General features: G+C 38.5%; 2 protein-coding genes across 9 annotated transcripts in view; both read left to right on the forward strand.

Moving 5' to 3' along the window:
* LOC307161663 (NLR family CARD domain-containing protein 3-like) overlaps positions 1 to 19,894 on the forward strand; it is a 339,467-nt gene that overhangs the window by 188,376 nt on the left and 131,197 nt on the right. The gene's annotated exons all lie outside the window — the stretch shown is intronic.
* adgrl2b.1 (adhesion G protein-coupled receptor L2b, tandem duplicate 1) overlaps positions 1 to 19,894 on the forward strand; it is a 124,020-nt gene that overhangs the window by 55,982 nt on the left and 48,144 nt on the right. For 4 of the 8 annotated variants that reach the window (XM_079876252.1, XM_079876248.1, XM_079876249.1 and 1 more), the window contains 5 exons: positions 6,267 to 6,524; positions 8,426 to 8,529; positions 9,580 to 9,765; positions 11,900 to 11,938; positions 17,096 to 17,279. In XM_079876252.1, coding sequence (XP_079732378.1) covers positions 6,267 to 6,524; positions 8,426 to 8,529; positions 9,580 to 9,765; positions 11,900 to 11,938; positions 17,096 to 17,279 — 771 coding nt within the window. The remainder of the gene's footprint in view (positions 1 to 6,266; positions 6,525 to 8,425; positions 8,530 to 9,579; positions 9,766 to 11,899; positions 11,939 to 17,095; positions 17,280 to 19,894) is intronic. The other 4 variants (XM_079876253.1, XM_079876254.1, XM_079876250.1 and 1 more) reach the window with 1 other exon arrangement.

Below are 19,894 nucleotides of genomic sequence, written 5' to 3' on the forward strand. Positions count from 1 at the left end.
TGCATAGACTATAAAATGGCAGTCTAAGAGAGACGTTTGTTAGACCTTCCCCTGGTTTCACAGACAAGGCTTAAAGGGTTAGTTCACCCAAAAATGAAAATTATCCCATAATTTACTATCCTAGGGGTACATGACTTTCTTCTTTCAGCCAAACACAATCGGGGTTATAATAATAGTTGATATTAATAGCTGAAAGTAATTGTTTATAAATATGGATATTTTTCTTGCACAAACGCATATCTTCTCTTCAGAAGGCCTTTGTTAACTCTGGAGCCGTATGGATTGCTTTTATGATGGATGGATGCACTTTTATGATGGCTGGATGCACTTTTATGAGCTTCAAAATCTAAGGTACCATTTACTGCCATTATAAAGCTGGGAAGAGCCAGGATATTATTTAATATAACTCTGATTGTGTTCGGCTGAAAGAAGATAGTCATATAGGGTGGTCCTTATTTTTAAAGTATCCAACTGTCATGCTCTTAACCCTTCAAATTGTTCCTTTATATAAGAAAATACAGCATGCCAATTTTTATGGCAGTAACATAATAATTACTGGTAGCTCAATAGCTTTAAACTTTCTGAGATTTTAATGATTTTCGTAAAAACAGATCATTTGAATTGTTATTGTACCTGGCTAGTAAAATTACAAAAAAATCTCCATAAAAGCATCTAATGCACCATATATTCCTAAATATGTATTTTAGATACATATCTCAGTTTACTTATTGTAGAAACTAAATCCAAATTAATCCATCCATGACCCGGTTTAGCAGATTTACCTTTCCTGGTGGAATCAATACATATTTCTATTGATGATCACCTTGGTTATTGTTTGGGTTTAGAGCACATTTTTTGGTTTAAAAAATGACATTACGTTCCTTGAAATTGACCCGGAACTTTGGCCGAATCAAGCAGATTATCAGGAGGCACAGGCAACCATACATGCAATGAAAGTAGTCAATGATCACGCCGAGAGAGGAGTGGCTCAGATTCAAGAATACAGTGGCTATCTCACACACTCTGAAGAACAACTGCAGTTTCTCCTTCATGTGGTGGAAGATCACCGACGGATCTATCCAGACACTGGCTGCTGAGCATCAGAAATGAGGGATTGTTGAAAACTTTGTCTTTTTTTTTTAGATTGTTGTCATGTCAGTGTTGCTCTGATTTCAATAAAATGTAGGCCAAGTTCATTTGCAGCAACTTTTAATATTACTTGCATATCACAATAACGCCGCACAGCTTAACATAGGCAATCTTCCACATGATTGAGCTACCTCTAAATATAATTTTTTTGTCAACATTTTTGCATATTTCTAATTTTGAAGTTAAAAGGAACAGTTTAAAAGGTTAAGACACTAACATTTTGCAAAAATAAAAAAATTGGACTTGATAAGGACCACCCTAATATACACCTAGGATGGCTTGAGGATGAGTAAATTATGGGATAATTTTCATTTTTGGGTGAACTAACTCTTTAAGTCTAGTCTCAGATTATTTCACTAAAATGCATATTTGAGCTGTTTTAACTGAAAGCATATGTCAGTGCCATTGTTTTGTCTCAAGATGCACACCAGTAATGTTTTTTTTTTCTAAGGCATGTTTTTAAAAGCTACTTAAATGTCCTAATTGAACTAAGGCCTAATCCTGGCTTAGCTAGTATAAGCCCTGTTTGTGAAGCCAGGCTCTTGAGATAGAAATCTTGGAAGCACCGAGAATTGACACGTATATTTTGTTGCTCCCAGACTGCACAAACACATGCTGGTCCTATGTTTTATGTTGTGGTGACGCAGCCAGCGTGAAACAAACCCTCCTCCAAATGACCGCCACCAGAAAACAGAAACTTTGGCAAATCTTGCTTGTTGCCTGAATAAAATAGAGAGAAATAAATTGACACTGTTTTGCCAGTTTTTTCTCTGTTTTAGTCTGTAAAGGCTCCGGAGCAGTAATAAGCACAAGCCAATGTCAGTGATGTGACAGATTTGTTTAGCTGTCTTACCACTTTTCCTCTTGAAATCCCAATTCCCCAGCAGACCATTCAGGATTGCTCTCACTCTGGGTGTTATTGTTAATCGCTGAGTGGTCTGGTCTTCGATAGGCTACGTGTCCTTGCGTTCTGAGAGGATGATTTCAGTGACACTGACTGAAGTGACAGCTAATTGAGGCTACTTTTCCTGAAAGCTCTGATGGACAATGCTCTGCGATTCCTCCGGTGAAATTGCCTGGCATAATAAAAAGAAAATTGTAGAGGCACGAGCCAGGAGATGTCAAAGTGAAGCAGCGAAGCAGACTCAGCCATTGACAAGCAGTTTACCTCTATTTATTTTTTCGCACTCATTCGCTCTTTGTTTTCCATTTCACCAAGGAACGTTTAAGTGGACACAAGGTGAATGCAGTTGTGACGAGGTTCAAGAATTGATCTAGCATAGTTTCAGCGGCGTTTATCTTTCTACCTTTCCTCCATATGATGCCTGTTAAAGTAGTGTTTACAAGCGTTGTGTACTGGGTTAACTGTGGTAACCGCTGTATTTCTGCTTATCCTTAAGCATCAGAGAACGAATGTGCGTTTTCATTCAGCCCTTCTGCTGTTTTTGTAACATACATAATCCTTACATAACATACAAAATATATATATAACATAGTACTACATAAACCCCACTGTAAAAAAAAAAAAAAAAAAATCGGTTAAATTTACGGTAAGAAAACGGGAGCTGTGGTTGCCAGAAAATTAGACTAAAAAATACGGTAGCAACATTTTAGGTTTTACAGATTTAACTTTAACTTACAGTAAAATACTGTATTTCATTAACTTATATAACGTTAATTTACCAATCTATTGAAGAACAAATGTCTGTTTTGTACCTTTTTATGGTACACTGGCAACCACCAATCACAGTGGTGATGAGAGTCACATGACGAAAGCTCATCACAAGCAGCTTTTCCACAAGCTGAGAAGGTTCATATATCTGGAACATTCACACAAACACTAAACACCATCATGGTAACACACATGACATAAAATGTACATACCTGATTGGAAAAACTAAGACGAAACAGTTATTTCAACGAAAATACATCAAATGTGAAGTGTGTCACAGGAAATTCTGGTCACATGTCAATTTACGTTTTTTTTTTTTTTCAATAACGGTTTTACACTTGTTCTTTTTTCAATTCCAAAAACTGTAAATTTATCGTTGTACATAAATGTGCGGTTCGATCTATTACAGTTATCCACCGTATATAGTACGTAAACTTGTTAACCAATTAACTGTTCTTCACCATAGCATTTTTACAGTCTTTTACCGTTAAAATCGCGATAGTTTTTTTTTACAGTGTAGATGTTGGTGTTGTTTCAAGAGAACATTTTCAATTTCTACCTCTAATTCGAAGAAAACCCCCATCACCTTTATTTCCTGGTCCGGAGTTTAAACCGTTCAGATACAGCAAGCCTTCTGTCCTAATGCCTGCTTCTGTACATCATGTCATTTATAATAATTATTTTACTTTTGGTATAAAAATTGGGATTGAACACCGTTATATGTGACTGGAATTGGTATCAGCTACTTAGTTTGGTAAGTCAGTGGTTACAGAAACACACACTGGGCTGGCGTCCAAACCACCAATCTGGAACAATTCTGGATTCGTTTCTGCCGCTAACAAAATCAATTTATTGTGATCCAGATCTTCCCTGAACAGCCCAGTGTGCAGAAATACCCAAGGAAGAGGTGGACTCACGACTGCTACAACATAGTGAGTCCTGCTTGTGGCAGAATGAGACCATATCGGCCATCTTTGAAGTAGCAGACAGCTTAATTAAACCGGTTCACAGTCAATTAATTAGTTTAATGTGTTGACCGTTCACTCACAATCACAGTGCACATGATACCCCTTCTGGACAGCACTGCAGATTGGAAATAAAGGGTCCAGTGAAAACGTCTAGGCATGTCTAAGACAGCATACTGTTTCTGCTGGGAATGAAGCATTCGTTTCTAGTTGTGTGTCTTTAGAGCAGAGATCTGCACCAAACTTGGGCCGTATCTACAACAAAACAGAGGAGTAAAGTGGCAATCTTCCATGGAGTCGCTCTCAGACGGTCGGAGAAACGTGTACACATTTCCTGCGTAATCTCAGAGCTGTATCATCTTATTTCTGTGATGCAAAGATACGGTTGAATTTCACTGAGTTGCATTACATTCCCACCTGAGAGAGAAGATGAAATGGTTAAAATCCTCAGCGGAGACAGGCATTGACGTATAATCGTTTAAGGGTCTTCAAATGGAGTCTGATGCATGTGTTTTTCTCCTTTGCCATAGTGTATCTTTCAACATTCCTCCTCCTTTACCCATGTTTATTTGGTGCTGTAACTCAACCTATTTTACTCCAAGGCCCGCTCCTCTCCGAATCAATACTGCAGAATATTACTTTTAAAATAAGATAAGATAGATTTAAACCTTCAGTATTCTTCTTTGCAAACATGCTTTGCAAAAATGTCATTGCAGACATTCATTACAACATAAAAGTACTTACTCCTCTCTTTTATAATAAGCTCAAGTCAACACGCCATACCAAACAAGACGCAAGAACTGAATATACTATAGCTCCTATTACGGATACATTCAGAATTATTAAACACCAAACACAAATGAACAATACAAACATTGTGAATGTGTGGAAGCGCAGCGACGTGAAGGAACAGATCCTCTGCCAGAACAAGCTTTGGAGCGTCGGATGGTCATGTGTTCATAAACACCACTCTGATCCTCACACACTTCTCTAACACACGCTTCCTCGGCGAGCATCCGTTGTAAAACACACACTGTACATTCATTTCGACAACTACTGGAATATACGAGCTGTGTTCATGCAGAAATACGATGTTAAAGCGATCAGTGTGCCGACAGCGCACATCAGTAATAACACACTGCTGTATGTCACTGTAATCGTCTTATTCGTCTTTACCGTCGTCATCCATCAAAGCTTTAGTAGTGACACTGGTTTTCTCTCTCCAGCTGAGAGATGGAGTTTACGTATCCCGTGTTCATGAAGTGGTCGAGTGATTTGAGTCCTAGTTCAGTCTGCATTTCACACAGCTTCGTCACAGACCCTACGGCACATGTGTGATATCTGAACACATTATTGAACGCAGTATCACACATTCCTCTGCACACTGAGAGGCTAGTTATTCAGTTTTTGAACATTTTCTATGCGATGAGTGTGATTTCCTGCAGTCGTCTCTCATGAGTGATTGACATGAAAGGGAATATTTTAATCTGAGCTCATTCCTATCTTTTGAAGTTCATCATCATTATGACTTCAGCCTGTAGCCTGAAAATATTAAATCATTCATCGACTTGTTTATCGTAGCTTATATGATGTGTTTATAGTGGTTGCTAGTATTCTGTATCTTATGGTAAAGAAGGCACTTGGGAGTTTTTATTGTTGTATTTTTCATTGTTAAATTTCTAGTCATTTTGTTGTCAAGTCTCCTTTATTTATATCTCAGCTTTACAGAGATAACAGGAAAATAATGCAACAAAGTTTGTTTCTGGAAAAAATTATTTATGTTAGATTTTTTGTAATTTTTTTAATCTTTTTTTTTTCTTATATATATATATAAAATAAAAAAGATTAAAAAAAGATAAAAAAATAACATAAAAAATCTTATTTTAGCTAATTGCCAAAGCAAATGTTATATATATATATATGAATATGAATATGAATATATATATGTATGTATGTATATGTGTATATATTTTTTTCTTTTTCCATTTTATCATTTCATTTCATCATTTAATCATTAAATTTCATTATTTATTTCATTTCATCATTTCATTTTTATTTTATTTATTTTCAGTTAATGTTCATTTCAAGTTTCAAAAGTGTTTTAGTTTTAGTTAACTATAATAACCCTGTCAAGATTATTATAATTTTTATTTTATTAACATTTGCTTTTGCAATTAGCTCAAATAAGTTGAAATGAGTTGGTTATTTTTATTTAATTTACTTTTTTATATATATTTCTTTATTCTTTATTTATTTTATTTTTTTATTTTTTATATCAATTTTAATTATATATTTAATTAATTTTTTTCTTTTTTCTTTCAGTTAGTTCATGTCATTTCGAGTATCAAAAGCGTTAGTCAGTGACATGTTCAGGATGTGTTGTGAGTGAGCTGACAGAGGGAAGAGTCTCTGATGTCGGCTGTGTGTCAGCGTGTCCTGTGTGTTGATCAGATTAAAATGAAAGTCTTCTCTGCTCACAGTGCCAACGGTCTCAGATGACGTCACGTCCACGCTTCAGCCCAGCAGATCCACGGCTCCTGTGCTGATCAGCACCAGCACCATCACACACGTGACCCCCGTGACCCCCGCGACCCCTGACCCCGAGCAGCCCGACCCCCCGCCGGACCCCCCCTCCGCCAGCAAGCGCTTCTGCGACGGCACGGAGAGGCGAGGAATCTCCTGGCCTCAGACACACAGAGGAGCGACGGTGGAGCGGCCTTGTCCTACAGGAACTCGAGGTATGTGTGCTATCTCTGCTATTAGCATCAGCATCTCGTTGGCATCTTCGTTAGCGGCGACACCTGTTTCTGCCGGTGCTGCTATCAGACATGTGGCTTTCTTATTTGAATAGGATCCAAGTAGAAAATGACTGGCAAGATTTGCATTCCATACCTGAGTTAATAAGCAAATGTTATGCAGTGCTGTTTGTGATAGAAACTGTTTTGATAGCTCGATGTTTTCAAACTCTTTTATACAGATTCCTCCAGATATAGTCCTAATTTTGAAGTCTTAGGGTGGGTTCACACATGTAGTTCGGTTTGCTTGGTTCAAAAGTAGTCCTGGTCCGCTTAGCGTTCACATTGGTGTTTTTAATACTGAATCTAAAGGTACTGAACATAAAGTCATAGGGATACTGCATGTTCACAGCCTGATTGGTCGTTTTTTTTATGTATATTTCACGACCGAACATCCAGAACAATGCTGTGTGTGGGATAAATGCGCTCGTTGTGTGTGTGTGTAGCTGCATATGATGGTATAATGAGCAGCTGAGAACTGGTGAAGAGCTTGTAAAGTGTGTAAAGGAGTCAAAACAGTGGCAGGAATCCCTCCGTCTCACACACACACACACACACACACTGCCACTATAGCCCTATTAGCACAGGATTAGCATTATCTGGTGACCTCTAGTCATTTGTAATGATAGCGGAGGCTGTCTGTGATCTTAATCCCGCTCGAATCGGACATGTCTGTAATTTGTAAAATAAAAATTCCCCCGCAAATGCCCTACCGTATTTCTCTGAACGCCGAGGTCCTGTGATGATATTGGTGATTTGACCAGGATTTGGCGGGGGCGTATATAATTTTTTCAAGGTTTTTGTTTCCTGTGCGCCTTTTTATCCATCGTTCGTGAAGAATGGAGGCTGAATGTTTCGATGGTATTTTGGATGCTGGGTCATATCGCTATGCACCATACAACTATACAATTTACAGAAAGAGAAAACCATCAGAAGAGCGAAAACAAAAATAAAGATTAGATGGAGATGGATGACATGCGGTAAGGGACATTTCTCTTTATGATATATCATACGCCTATTCCTCTTAACAATTCCCTTGTGAGGATTTCAATATGACTTTAAAGCATTCGAGCGCGAGACGACTCGTGCGCTGTTTTCTGTGCTGCACACACACACACACACGCACACACACGTGTGTAACATTATATTGGATCCGTGCAGCTCTTAAAGTGACAGCATCCTAATATTCCTGCTGCCGTCTCTATAGTGTTTACTTGTCTTTAATAATGCTCCTTGTGTTAGTGTTCTTTAGCCTGAATGATATTCAGCTACAATTAAATGCAATAAGACTAAATTTGAATATCTTAGTTTTTGTTTACCTTGTCGGAAAAGAAATTAGGAATCGGTAAAATTCAAACGAGACCCAACCCTTAAAACGACAAGACATTTCCAAGCAATTGCCTATTGACATCATATCCGGGAGATGAGTCAGTGAATTCGAGTAAAATCACAGGCTTCGCTTATCCTGTGCGAATGTGAATTCAGATGTGGAGGGGTCATTTCTAAATCACACGAGGTCCCAGATAATACTAACCTGTGCGAATAGGGCCTATGAAGAGAAAACACAGGTTTGCTTGAGCATTCTGTCCTTTTTAGGGTCTCATCTTCCTGTTTTTGGTTCTTCGGTCCGTGTTTGTTCATATTTCAGTCGAACCGCACCCGAGTTCGTTTAGACCGCTTGTTTGGTTCAGATGGCAGCGTTCACACTTATTCAAATGAAACCAGTCACACCAGGGTCTGTTTTAATCCAACCACACATGCTAAGTGTGAACACACGCTAAATCTTCGAATGAACACATGTTAAAGTGAGTGTTGAGCAGATTTGCGTGTGTGTGTTTGCTCAGGAATGGCGCTGTTCCTCTGCTCGGCTGGCGACGGCACCTGGAGCCCGAAAGGCCCTGATCTCAGCAACTGCACCTCACACTGGGTGAGCCAGGTGGCACAGAAGGTCAGTCCACAATAACTTACACGTTTATTTGTATAGCACTTTCACAATACACATTGTTTCAGAGCAGCTTTACAGAAAATAATGATGTTTTTAAAATCTTAATGTCTTCATGCCGTATAGTCGCATCTAGCATATTAGAGCTGGCTGATATAATACAAGTGATATAAACAATCAAGCAGTTGAGATTTGCCATAGAGTATGGCTTGATATTGAGTGTACTGTATCGTTCAATACACTGCTGGTATGATGTGATGCAGTTTAATGTAGCAAAATAGACAGACGTAACATTTAAAAAAAAAAAAAAAAGCAGACTTTATTTCATACAGTATTCACGGGTTGAAAATTTTAAGGATTTTAAGCGATTCTCATTTTTGAAGAACCGACATCTATTCTTATATCCCAAGAAATTAGTTTTTAGTCTGTGCTGTTTTTAGTTGATGATTGAACATTAACCTCTAATAATAATGCAATAATATTAATGCACAGACTGACAGTGTTTCCCTGTACAGTTTACAGCTTTAGTTTACAAAGTTTTTTTTTCCTTGAGAAAGATTTACATGTACCGAATCAATATTGAATAGCAAGCTTGTGAATGGAAGTACAGTAGTCAACATTTGAAGTGGATCAGAAAAGTTCATCAAAGTTGTCCTAAGACAAGAACGGGTATTGTTCATAATTCATGTGTAATTTTGAAAGGTATTGGTCCACTTCAAATGTTGACTACTGTATTCATACATACATATATGGGCTTGGGAAAACAAGAATATCAGTAAATAATAAACTAATCACACTCAGAAGTAAGTTTTGCCTCATTACTCTCGAACATCAACAAGATTGAGGCGTTTGACCATTAAAACCAGATCGACTCACTCTCGTTACATGCAACCATTTATCAGCTTTCTACACGGTCGAGTTAGTTTCAGACAACCATATGTTTAGCAAATGTTGACTACTGTGGTTGAATGGTGAAATCTGTGCCAATGCCCAGCCCTTATTAATATGAGTAACTGTCCAGTTTATTAACGTGTGTGTTTGACTGGTGTTCTCCAGATCCGCACTGGTGAGAACGCTGCTAACCTGGCGAACGAGTTGGCGCGGCACACGCAGGGCCCGGTGTTCGCCGGGGACATCAGCTGGTCTGTGCGCCTCATGGAGCAGCTGGTGGACATACTGGACGCTCAGCTTCAGGAGCTCAAGCCCAACGATAAAGACACGGCGGGACGCAGCTTCAACAAGGTACAGGACACTACTCATTCTGGCTCATCAGTCACATGACTGAAGCTTGATTTGAGAAAGTCCTAAAAATGTCAACAGTTCTGGTTCGACGGTCTCGGCTGGAGATGCTTTTACCAGGACAAAAAATTAGTGGCCAGGAAAAGTACATTAATGCTTTAAAACTTTAATGAAGTCGATGAGTGAGGGGTCAGTCCCTAATGCTAGAGGTTATTTGGCATTTCCAGCATGGCTTATATTGCCACGGACACTCCCACGGCTGATTTATCTGTTATTGCACTCAGTCAACACTCTCTAGAAGGTCATCCCTCCATCCATCCATCCATCCAATCATCCTACCTTCCTTCCTTCCTTCCTTCCTTCTATCCATCCATCCATCCATCCATCCAATCATCCTTCCTACCTTCCTTCCTTCCTTCCATCCATCCATCCATCCATCCATCCATCCATCCATCCATCCATCCAATCATCTTTCCATCCAATCATCCATCCACACATCCATCCACACATCCATCCACACATCCAATCATCTATCCATCCATCCACACATCCAATCATTCCTCCATCCATCCATCCATCCATCCATCCATCCATCCACCCACCCACCCACCCATCCAATCATTCCTCCTTCCATCCATCCATCCATCCACCCACCCATCCAATCATTCCTCCATCCATCCACCCACCCATCCAATCATTCCTCCATCCATCCACCCACCCATCCAATCATTCCTCCATCCATCCATCCATCCACCCACACATCCAATCATTCCTCCATCCATCCATCCATCCATCCATCCATCCATCCATCCATCCATCCACCCATCCATCCACCCATCCAATCATTCCTCCATCCATCCATCCATCCATCCATACACACATCCACCCATACACACATCCACCCATACACACATCGAATCATCTATCCATCCATCCAATCCTTCCTCCATCCATCCACACATCCACCCATACAATCATCCTTCCATCAACACATCCAACCATCCATCTATCCATCCATCACTCCACGAATCCCAGAAAATAGAGCTCTAAATAGATTTATAGAATATAAAGTCAATTATTCTACATCTCAATATGAGCATAAACTAATAATATTCTCTACAGATTTTCTCATCTGAACTGTATGGTATCCACGTTCATTGAATAGCTCCGTACTTTTACTGTATGTCATGTAATTTGATACTTAAAGGTGCTGTATGTACGTTTTTTGACTGTACTAAAGCATAACAATACCATAATATGTTCTCAGATATTTAGGAAACATGCTGAGTTCAAATACTTACTTCTAAGAAAAACATTGCTACAACCAGTTATTCTACTTTGAAATGTGCGTTGTAATGTCTGCTTTTGTTTTGGTCTGTGTGATCTCGCTCACTGCCAGTTTATCCAATAGTATTTTGCCACCACAGGTTGCCAGGTGGTGGAAAACACAGCGTATTGGGGCAATTAAAGCATCAAACAAACTGGGTCAGAGATTGCGGATTCTACCAGAACTAAAAAGCTCTATGACGTTGATAGCCTACTTTAGCTGATCAACTTAGTGTAAAGCTCGTCACTTTCCATTTTAATTTACGCTTGTTCTTGTAGTGTGTCCTCAATCTGGCAACCCGTGTGAGTGTCGAGTCTGGGGAGGAGGAGGTGGGGAAACAACCAGTACCCATTTCATCCACTAGCTGTCAATATTACACACTGCACCTTTAAGTGAAGTGACGTATGAAAGATCAGCCTCTGAGAAAACTACATTCTCGCATGTGGAAATGGTGATCAGTTTATGACTTACTCTGATAAAGGAAAACAGGTTAACACGTTTACATGACCACCACACGCATTGTCAGCTTATTAAGCATTATGGGGTTAAGAATGTGCATGTAAATGCGCCTAATATTTTAAAATGAAAAAACAGTGGTTTTCATACAAGAAAAAATAAATCCACATCACTGGAACAGAGCTGCTATTTGAACACTTTGAACACTTCACTCCATATACTTGAAATGGCTGACACACAGGCTCTTATTTGTTCTGTTTCTCTTTCCCTCTCTTTTTCTCTCTCTCTCTCTCTCTCTCTGTGTGTGTGTGTGTGTTGTTCCTAATCTCCCGTCTTTGTGTTTGATAAAAAAAGCGTCAAAAAAGAGAGCGGACTTGCAGGGCCTATACAAAGGTATATACGGACCCCCTCCCAGAACTCCCTTCACCTGCTCTTCTGCATGCAGCTTGTGTGTGTGTGTGTGTGTGTGTGTGTGTGCGTGTGTGTGTGTGTGTGTGTCTGAAAACCCACGTGTCCTGCTGGCCCGTGTGAGTCTGTCTGCTGATGATGACGTGTGGCTCTTGTCTTCCTGTCCTGCTTTGTGTTGCTTTCCCATCCTCCTCCTCACCGCTTTTCTCCCTTAACTCCACACTCTTGTTCTGTGCCTGAGTAATGGACATCCCACAGTCATAATCGCTCTGGTCTGTCAGCTGATATTGTGATCAAAGTGTATATTCTCAAGTCCACTTCTTCACCAGCTGAGATGTGAGCGTTTCACTCTGCCGCTTTCTCCCCCTGCATTTCTTTATTTTTAATGCACATCTCTGTAGTGTTGTCATTCTGAATGATGTGTTTCAGTCAGTTATTCAAAGCTGCACCTGTCAAAGAATTATGGCATATCACACACTGTACATATATATATATAGAAATTCACAACCCATTCAAATTCATGTTTTTTTCTTTCCTGTGTTGATATTTCCTTTTGAAACAGAAAGTTGGACTGGGTTGATAGTTGATTTAAAAAAAAAAAAAAATTTAGTTTATCGACTCACATTGACTATGATTTTCTGCAATTAGAGAATTGTATTGAACTAAACGATGGACAAACCTCTGAGTTGTGCTGTTCGATTCTTGAACGAATTGTTCTTTTAAGCGGTTGCATGAGCCAATGAGGACGTCCAGACGAGTTATTGAACCAATAAAAATAAAAAATGGTTCGAAATGAAAAAAAAAAAAAATCAAATGAGCCGGCTCTGACTGGAAGTGTTCCAGTTTTTTTGTACAGCAGGAATGAATTTATGCCATGCAGACTGTTTGATAACTTTATTCAATTTCCAAATATGTCCTATCTTTTAGACAGGAAGGGCAAAGTTAAATCTGACATTTATTATGGGTTTATGTGAGGATTGTTTGAAGTTCACTTAAATAAAACGTTTTTTTTTTTTTTTTAAGCCTAATGTAAAAAAAATTATAGCTTTCAATTACACTGTAATGTTGGATGGCTATAATTAATGTTTAAATTAATTATCCCCCGGGGGGGTATCATTTTTATCCAGATATCAATAGCTGTATTAGTATCAGTGATACTGGCCTTCATTCATAAAAAGATGCCATTAAAAAGTATTTAAAATATGCTGTCTTTATGTTGTCTCTACATTAATTTTATATATAAACTAATATAAACCTATACAAATTTAAGTGTTTTAATTGCGATTAATCACAGAAAATATGTGTGATTAATTGATTGACAGCACTATTTTATATATATATATATATATATATATATATATATATATATATATATATATATATATATATATATATATATAATATCCGCGGTTAGTCGGATTTAGTCGGATCTGCGGTTAGTCGCATTTTTTTTAGTAAAAAAAGGCATTAAAAAGGCATTAAATTTAATTTGAAGATACCTGCAGAAACCCTGTAGTAGTAAAGATGAAGAGATGATCGGTTCACGAGCCGCTTGAACTGTGGCACTACAGTGATCCGTCACGCTACATTAAAGACCAACAAAACAAAACTTATGTGAAATTTGTAATGAAATTGAGAGACTTTGAAAGCAGGGAATTTGTTTAATATCAAAAGTAAAAATGCACAAAGCTTATTGCGATTTTTTTTTTTTATTATTATTTATTTTATTTTTTTGTTTGGGAGGTGCAACAACGTTTTTTTCATTCATCTACTAAAAACAGCACTGACTAAAATATTGATTCTTGGGGTTTAAGAATGTATATCGGTTCATCAAAATGAGAATCAGAAATGTATATTTTTAACCCAGCCCTACTGGACAGGCTCATTGGCTCATTCGGTGCCTCAGAAATTGCTAGTAAATTTCACAAATAATTACAACACATTGATTTAAACATCCCAGACAGCAACAAGATGTCGGCCCAGATCCGGGCCACGTCTGGCGCTTGTAGATTCAACGTGTACCAGACGTGGGCCGGATCTGGGCCGACACTATGTTGCTGTCTGGGATGATATTTTGAAGTAGAAAGACTGAAATAGTATTTTCTTGTGAAAACGCTCCCCAGTAAGAAAGCGATCTCTGTTTTCCATACACTAAGGCTGCATTTGCACTTGGCACTAAGATGCGATGACTGTGATCCGATCAAGCAGATTGGGATCATCAGCCAATCAGGACATGGCACATTTATGCTTGTCAACGTCAAGTAGCTTCTGTATCTGGAAAGCTGATCAGATCTCTGTGTCCCGTGCATTATTTAAAACAAGTACTAGAAAGAAAATGGCCCCGGTGTAAAGTCACACCTGAAGTGGCGGGGTTTCTTTTAAAGACTATTTTCAGTCACGGAGCTACACTTTGAAATTCTCATAAATGAGGAAGTGGAGGTTGAAAAATAACAATACATTTTAAAGATGCTGTGATAGAAACACTACCAAGGGACATTTGGGTCTGAAATCATTGTTAGATATGGTGGGAAAATTGCGCATCCTTTTCAGACAATGAATAGGTCCCAGTATATTTCAACAAACTGGCATCAATTCAACAAAATAAGGATGAAAACAAAGTTTGTTTCGTGTTCGAAACAGCTTTGTGCCCCTAAGCAAAGAACGAAGAAGAAATTCACAGTGAGTATATCGGGACCTTTCTACTCCGCTCCTGATTGTCTCGCAAAAGTGATGGCTTTTTGATTGTGTTAACATTACAATCCAATCACAATCCGCCTTCGACTACGTCTGTACCAGGACACACAGATCTGATCACAAACGCATTTACACGTGTCCACGTGTGTGTATGTGGACAACATCCGGAAACAGGTTTGCTGTCAATGCCAAGTTCAAAGGAGCTCAATGATTTTAGAGGTTGAAAATCCTTCACGAACTGAACTGTGGAGAGCTCTTTCTCACTGTTATTTCTGTGTGTGTCTCTTGATAATGGCGGATGCCTTCATAACCGGTAGCAGCGCATATTCAGCAGAGCTTCATCTCTGAAAGAAACGCCACAGCGCACAAGGCCACTCGCACTTCAGCCCGCCCACACACACACACACACACACACACACACCCCCCTCCATCAGTCGCTGTCTGTCATAACTTGCCAACCAGCTAGAAGAGGCTGTGAACACCTCTTGTGGTTTAGCAGATGCTGTTGACTTACTGTAGACTAATTACAGGAGTCGTCGCTGCCGTGATCATGGGGTTAGTGTGCTACAGTTACTCCATGTCATTCAAGAGCTCTGTGGTAATGAGATCCTCTCACAGTCTCAACAGGTAACAGCTCAGCCCGTCTGGGAGAGGCCTTTAGAAGTGAAGTTAAAGGTGAAGTATGTAGTTCTGCGACACTAGTGGAATATTTCACAAACTCAAACATCACAGTCACAGCTCTTACGGTGCTTGTGAAGGCGTGTCTCAACATTTAAACATAGGCTACTTTCAATAACCGGTCCAACGTTTTAGGAATACTTTTAGCTGTGTTGTTACGTGTCACGAGTAAGTAATTGAGTAGCTAACAGTGGGTCTAAAAGTGTCTCGTTTACAATAAACCCATCCGATAGATCTGAACTGGACGCATTTTTTGACATGACGCACCGCAACTGTTGAGTTAACATTAGAAACTGGTACATTTGTCTTTCTGAAAGGATGCATGATGATTCTGTAGAGTATTGACGCATCCAATGTAGTTCATAGCTTCGCATTTCCCTGTTCACTTTGATCGGTTTAATCTTTGAAGATCTAAAAACAGTGAATTTTGTAACCGAAGCTGAATGTCTTTTCCCATTGGTCTAAACACCATGTGGCCCCGCCCACTACTGTAGCCACGCCTCCAAACTCACGCTATTGGTTGAGCTGGAGAGAGATTGACGGATCTGAGCGAGCCCATGAATGACATACTTAGCCAATGAATTATAAACTAAAATAATTTATTTTAACATAAAATATCTTGCATACTTCACCTTTGAAATTGTCAATAATTTTGTTAAATTATCAATTTTAGACTTTTCAAATGTATGTTTTGTATATTATATTCATTTACGTTTAGCAACATAACATTTTAAAAATGTAAGAAACTTTTTTTTTTTCATTTTAAAAGATAATTATTAATTTTGTTTGTAAAACATTCTTACACAAATTAGTGCTTTGAATTCTTTTGAAATCTACACATAAATCTGTTTAATACATTTGCTCTGTTTGAGGCTTTTAAATACTGAAACAGAGCTTTGATCATGAAACTAAGCATTAAATATCATCTTACTGAGACATATTATTGGCAGATATAGTGACGACTGATATTTATATTAGTTTTATGTAAGTATCTGTTATACTCTTATAAAGATCTCGTTGATTTGCACTATAAGCATCAGAATTTCATTTACTTTTTTGCCATATAAATTTTAGCATCTGCACCAAATTGCAAATTTTTTTCTTCATTTGGGCCTCAATAAAAAAATAGTTTTTCTCTATATTCTAGCTATATCATACTAAATAGACCATAAAAGTTTCAAATATGACACTAAACTATGATACTCTGACTGTGGTTTAATGTGTCAGACGTTAAACTCAGAGGCACTGCAATGTTGTTAGTCAGCTTGGGATTCTTTAATTGAATTGCATACTAATGATTTTTCTTTGACGCAAATGAGGACATCCCGTTTTCTGGAGTCCTTCCTATAATCTGCAAGCCACTTCCCGTCTGGTCATGTTTTAACTGTACTGGAAGATGTTTTGTGACAGCATTGCAGTCAGATCCAGGGAGGAAGAGATGCATTATTGATCCCTAACAGGAAATGAATATGACAGTCAAGTAGATGATGTAGCAGTGGAGACTGCACTAGAATTGGATAAGAATGTTATTTGTGTTCACAGTCCCGGTGATCTCGAATGAAAGCTGACATAAACACACACAACACATTAACTGTTGAGCCGTGAAGTCACACAGCATACTACCTTTCAGAAAGTGTTTCATTTCCCATTACAGTTGTTGCGTGTTTCATTTGCTTCTGCTCTTCCCAGCATATTCCTTTTTTTTTTTTCCAGGGAAAGTGTTGGAAAAATATCAACCGCTTGTCATTTCCCTTGTTTCCATGGTTACAGGCCATAGTGGACACGGTTGACAACCTCCTGAGGCCAGAAGCTCTTAAATCCTGGAAGGACATGAATTCCACAGAGCAAACGCATGCGGCCACTATGTTACTGGATACCCTGGAGGAAGGAGCCTTTGTCCTCGCAGACAACCTGATCGAGCCCGCCGTCGTCAGAGTGCCCGCCGAGAACATCGGTGAGTCTTTCTGTCTAACTGAGGAAGTTTTCATGTGAGCCGCCTGTCACCGCTGACACTGATCGACTAATAGAGTCATAACGGCTCATTATGAAGACCAAAGCTGAAGGAAATAGAATTGGCAGGAATGCTTGAACGGGTTAAAGGTCAGTTCAGCTACTGGTGCCAAACAACTCAGAATTCTAAATTATGTTTCTGAACATTCTAAAACCAACTGCCAATTGACACGGTACAAAGTTTTGTACGGGAAACTAGTGCTGCCAAAGATTTCAAATGCCTTTGTGCTCATATAAGAGAATACAGCATCGTTCTTAAGACAGCCTCAAGTTTATAGGGGTGGTATAATGCCCTTTTCACAAGATGTTAAATAAGTCTCTGATGTCCCCAGAGTGTGTGTGAAGTTTTAGCTCAAAACACCCCACAGATATTTTTATATAGCATGTTAAAGTTGTCACTTTTTGAGCAAAACGCCTCGTTTTGTGTCTGTTCCTTTAAATGCAAATGAGCTGCTGCTCCCGGCACAGGGGGCGGAGCTTCAACAGCTCGTGTCCTTTTACCTCACACACACATGCACTGAACATTTCAAAAACCTTTAGCCTTTTATGTTCAAACCGTAGTCAGAAAGATGGAGAGACTCAAGAAGAAGTGACGACATGTAGAAGCAACAGGACATTTCTGAATGGTTAGTTGGTGAATTTATGAAGCTGATGTGGAGTTATCTTCTAGTTATTGATTAGCATATTCTGTCATGACAATCTATAAATCATGTTCAGGGGGCGGGGTTTATGTAAATTTTAGGGTTAGTGATGTCACTAACCCGGGAGGAAGCTCGTGTAGTCTCTACCAGCCGTTTGTTGTAGTCCTTAAGCGATTTCTGTGAAATAAAATATCTCCCTTTGCTTTGAACTTTGAGCGTTGTAACTTTGCAGATGTTGTTTATGCTCAAACAGCAACATTACACACTAACTAAAGTTAGAAAAGTCAAATCAATAATCGACCACCCCTTTAAAGAGGATTTATTATTATCACTGTTTGTGAACCCCTGAAACGCCTCCATTGTAGTCTTGAGTTTCTTCCGGGAACGAACACGTCACAATATTCCTCATTATAATAATTCATACACAGAATAAAGGGGCGGGGCCTGGTTGAGTTAGTTAGTAGTGTGTTAAACTGGCGGTTATGGTAAGGGGCGGGACATTTCCCAAACACACTCGAAGCGCTCGACCAATCACAGCACACTGCTCCAGCCAACCAATCAGAGCACAGTGTGCTTTTCAGAAGGAGGGGCTTCATAGAGACAGGAAGTAAACAGAGCGTTACTGACAGACTGGGAAGAGAGGAGCCGCAACAATGGAGAATATGAGGAAAATAATCAACATTCAAAACATTTCGAAAATCGGCATAATAGGCTATTTTTAATGCACTGTGTCAGTGTTTGGATGTAGAGATCAGTCTTTCCTTTCTTTTAAGTTTTTATTTTATGAAACTTTAAACGTTTAAGTCTTGTGTGGTACAAATGCCAGTCCAGTTGAGTTGAGCTGTTTGTCCATCACTTTGAAGCTCACTACAAAGGCTGTCAAATGATTTTTTTTATTTTGAACATTCACCAAATTTAAGATAAAAGTGCACATTCAAATGCAGAAGTTGACATATGGCAAACAGCTGAAGAAAAACATGTCTGTTATTATTTCAAATCATCCAATCATAGTCAGTGTCCGGATCGGCTAAAGCTGAACAGTGAATGAACACTGGTACACTAAAGCGCTTTGCTAATGGGTTTATTCATTCAAATGCAATCATATATACACACAAACATACTACTGAACTTACATTAAGTTGTGTGCGGGTCAGAGTGTGAACATCATGCTGTGAATGAAACGCTCTGTTCAGTTGCACTGGCCTTAATCAGTGTTCAATTCAGTTAAAGAATCTCAAGCCGACTAATGCTTTTGGTTTACAGCATCGCCATCTGAAAAGTCTATTGTTAAGTATTTAAAAGCCTCAAGCAGAACACATTTCAAGAACAAAGCAAATGTGAATTGTTCATTAAATTGTGCAGTGAATGAGCTTTTCCCCCTTACACATTAAAACACATCATGACTAACTAAAGCGCCAGAGATTTCATTGCAATAGTATCATTTTCATACATCATACATGTTCAAAGGTTTCGTGTCAACCAGATTTTTTTATTTATTTTTTAGTCTTTTAATCAGTAAAAATGCTTTAAATTGATCAGGAGTGACAGTTTTTTAATAAGGTTGTATAATATTTTTATTTCTAATAAATGCTGTTATTGTGATCTTTCTATTGTAATATTTAATCAAAGAATCCAAAAAAATACATTTTCTTCAAGTGTTCAGCAGATGACGTGAATAGCTATATTCGGAAACAATTAATCATTCCGGAATGAGTGGGATAATTTTGTTGAGCAGTGCAAAAGAAAAATTATTTAAAAAAAAAACTAGAAACTTTACTTTTTGTGTGCAAATCATCCTTTTAGGATAAAGTGAACGGAGTTAAAAAATGAAATAAAACTCATGCATAGGGCACATTCCCACTTTTTTGACCAATTTAGTGTAATATAATAATGATTTTTATTGTGATTATTATGACAA

Source organism: Squalius cephalus, assembly GCF_949319135.1.
Source record: "Squalius cephalus genome assembly, chromosome: 7".
Classification (NCBI taxonomy): domain Eukaryota; kingdom Metazoa; phylum Chordata; class Actinopteri; order Cypriniformes; family Leuciscidae; genus Squalius; species Squalius cephalus.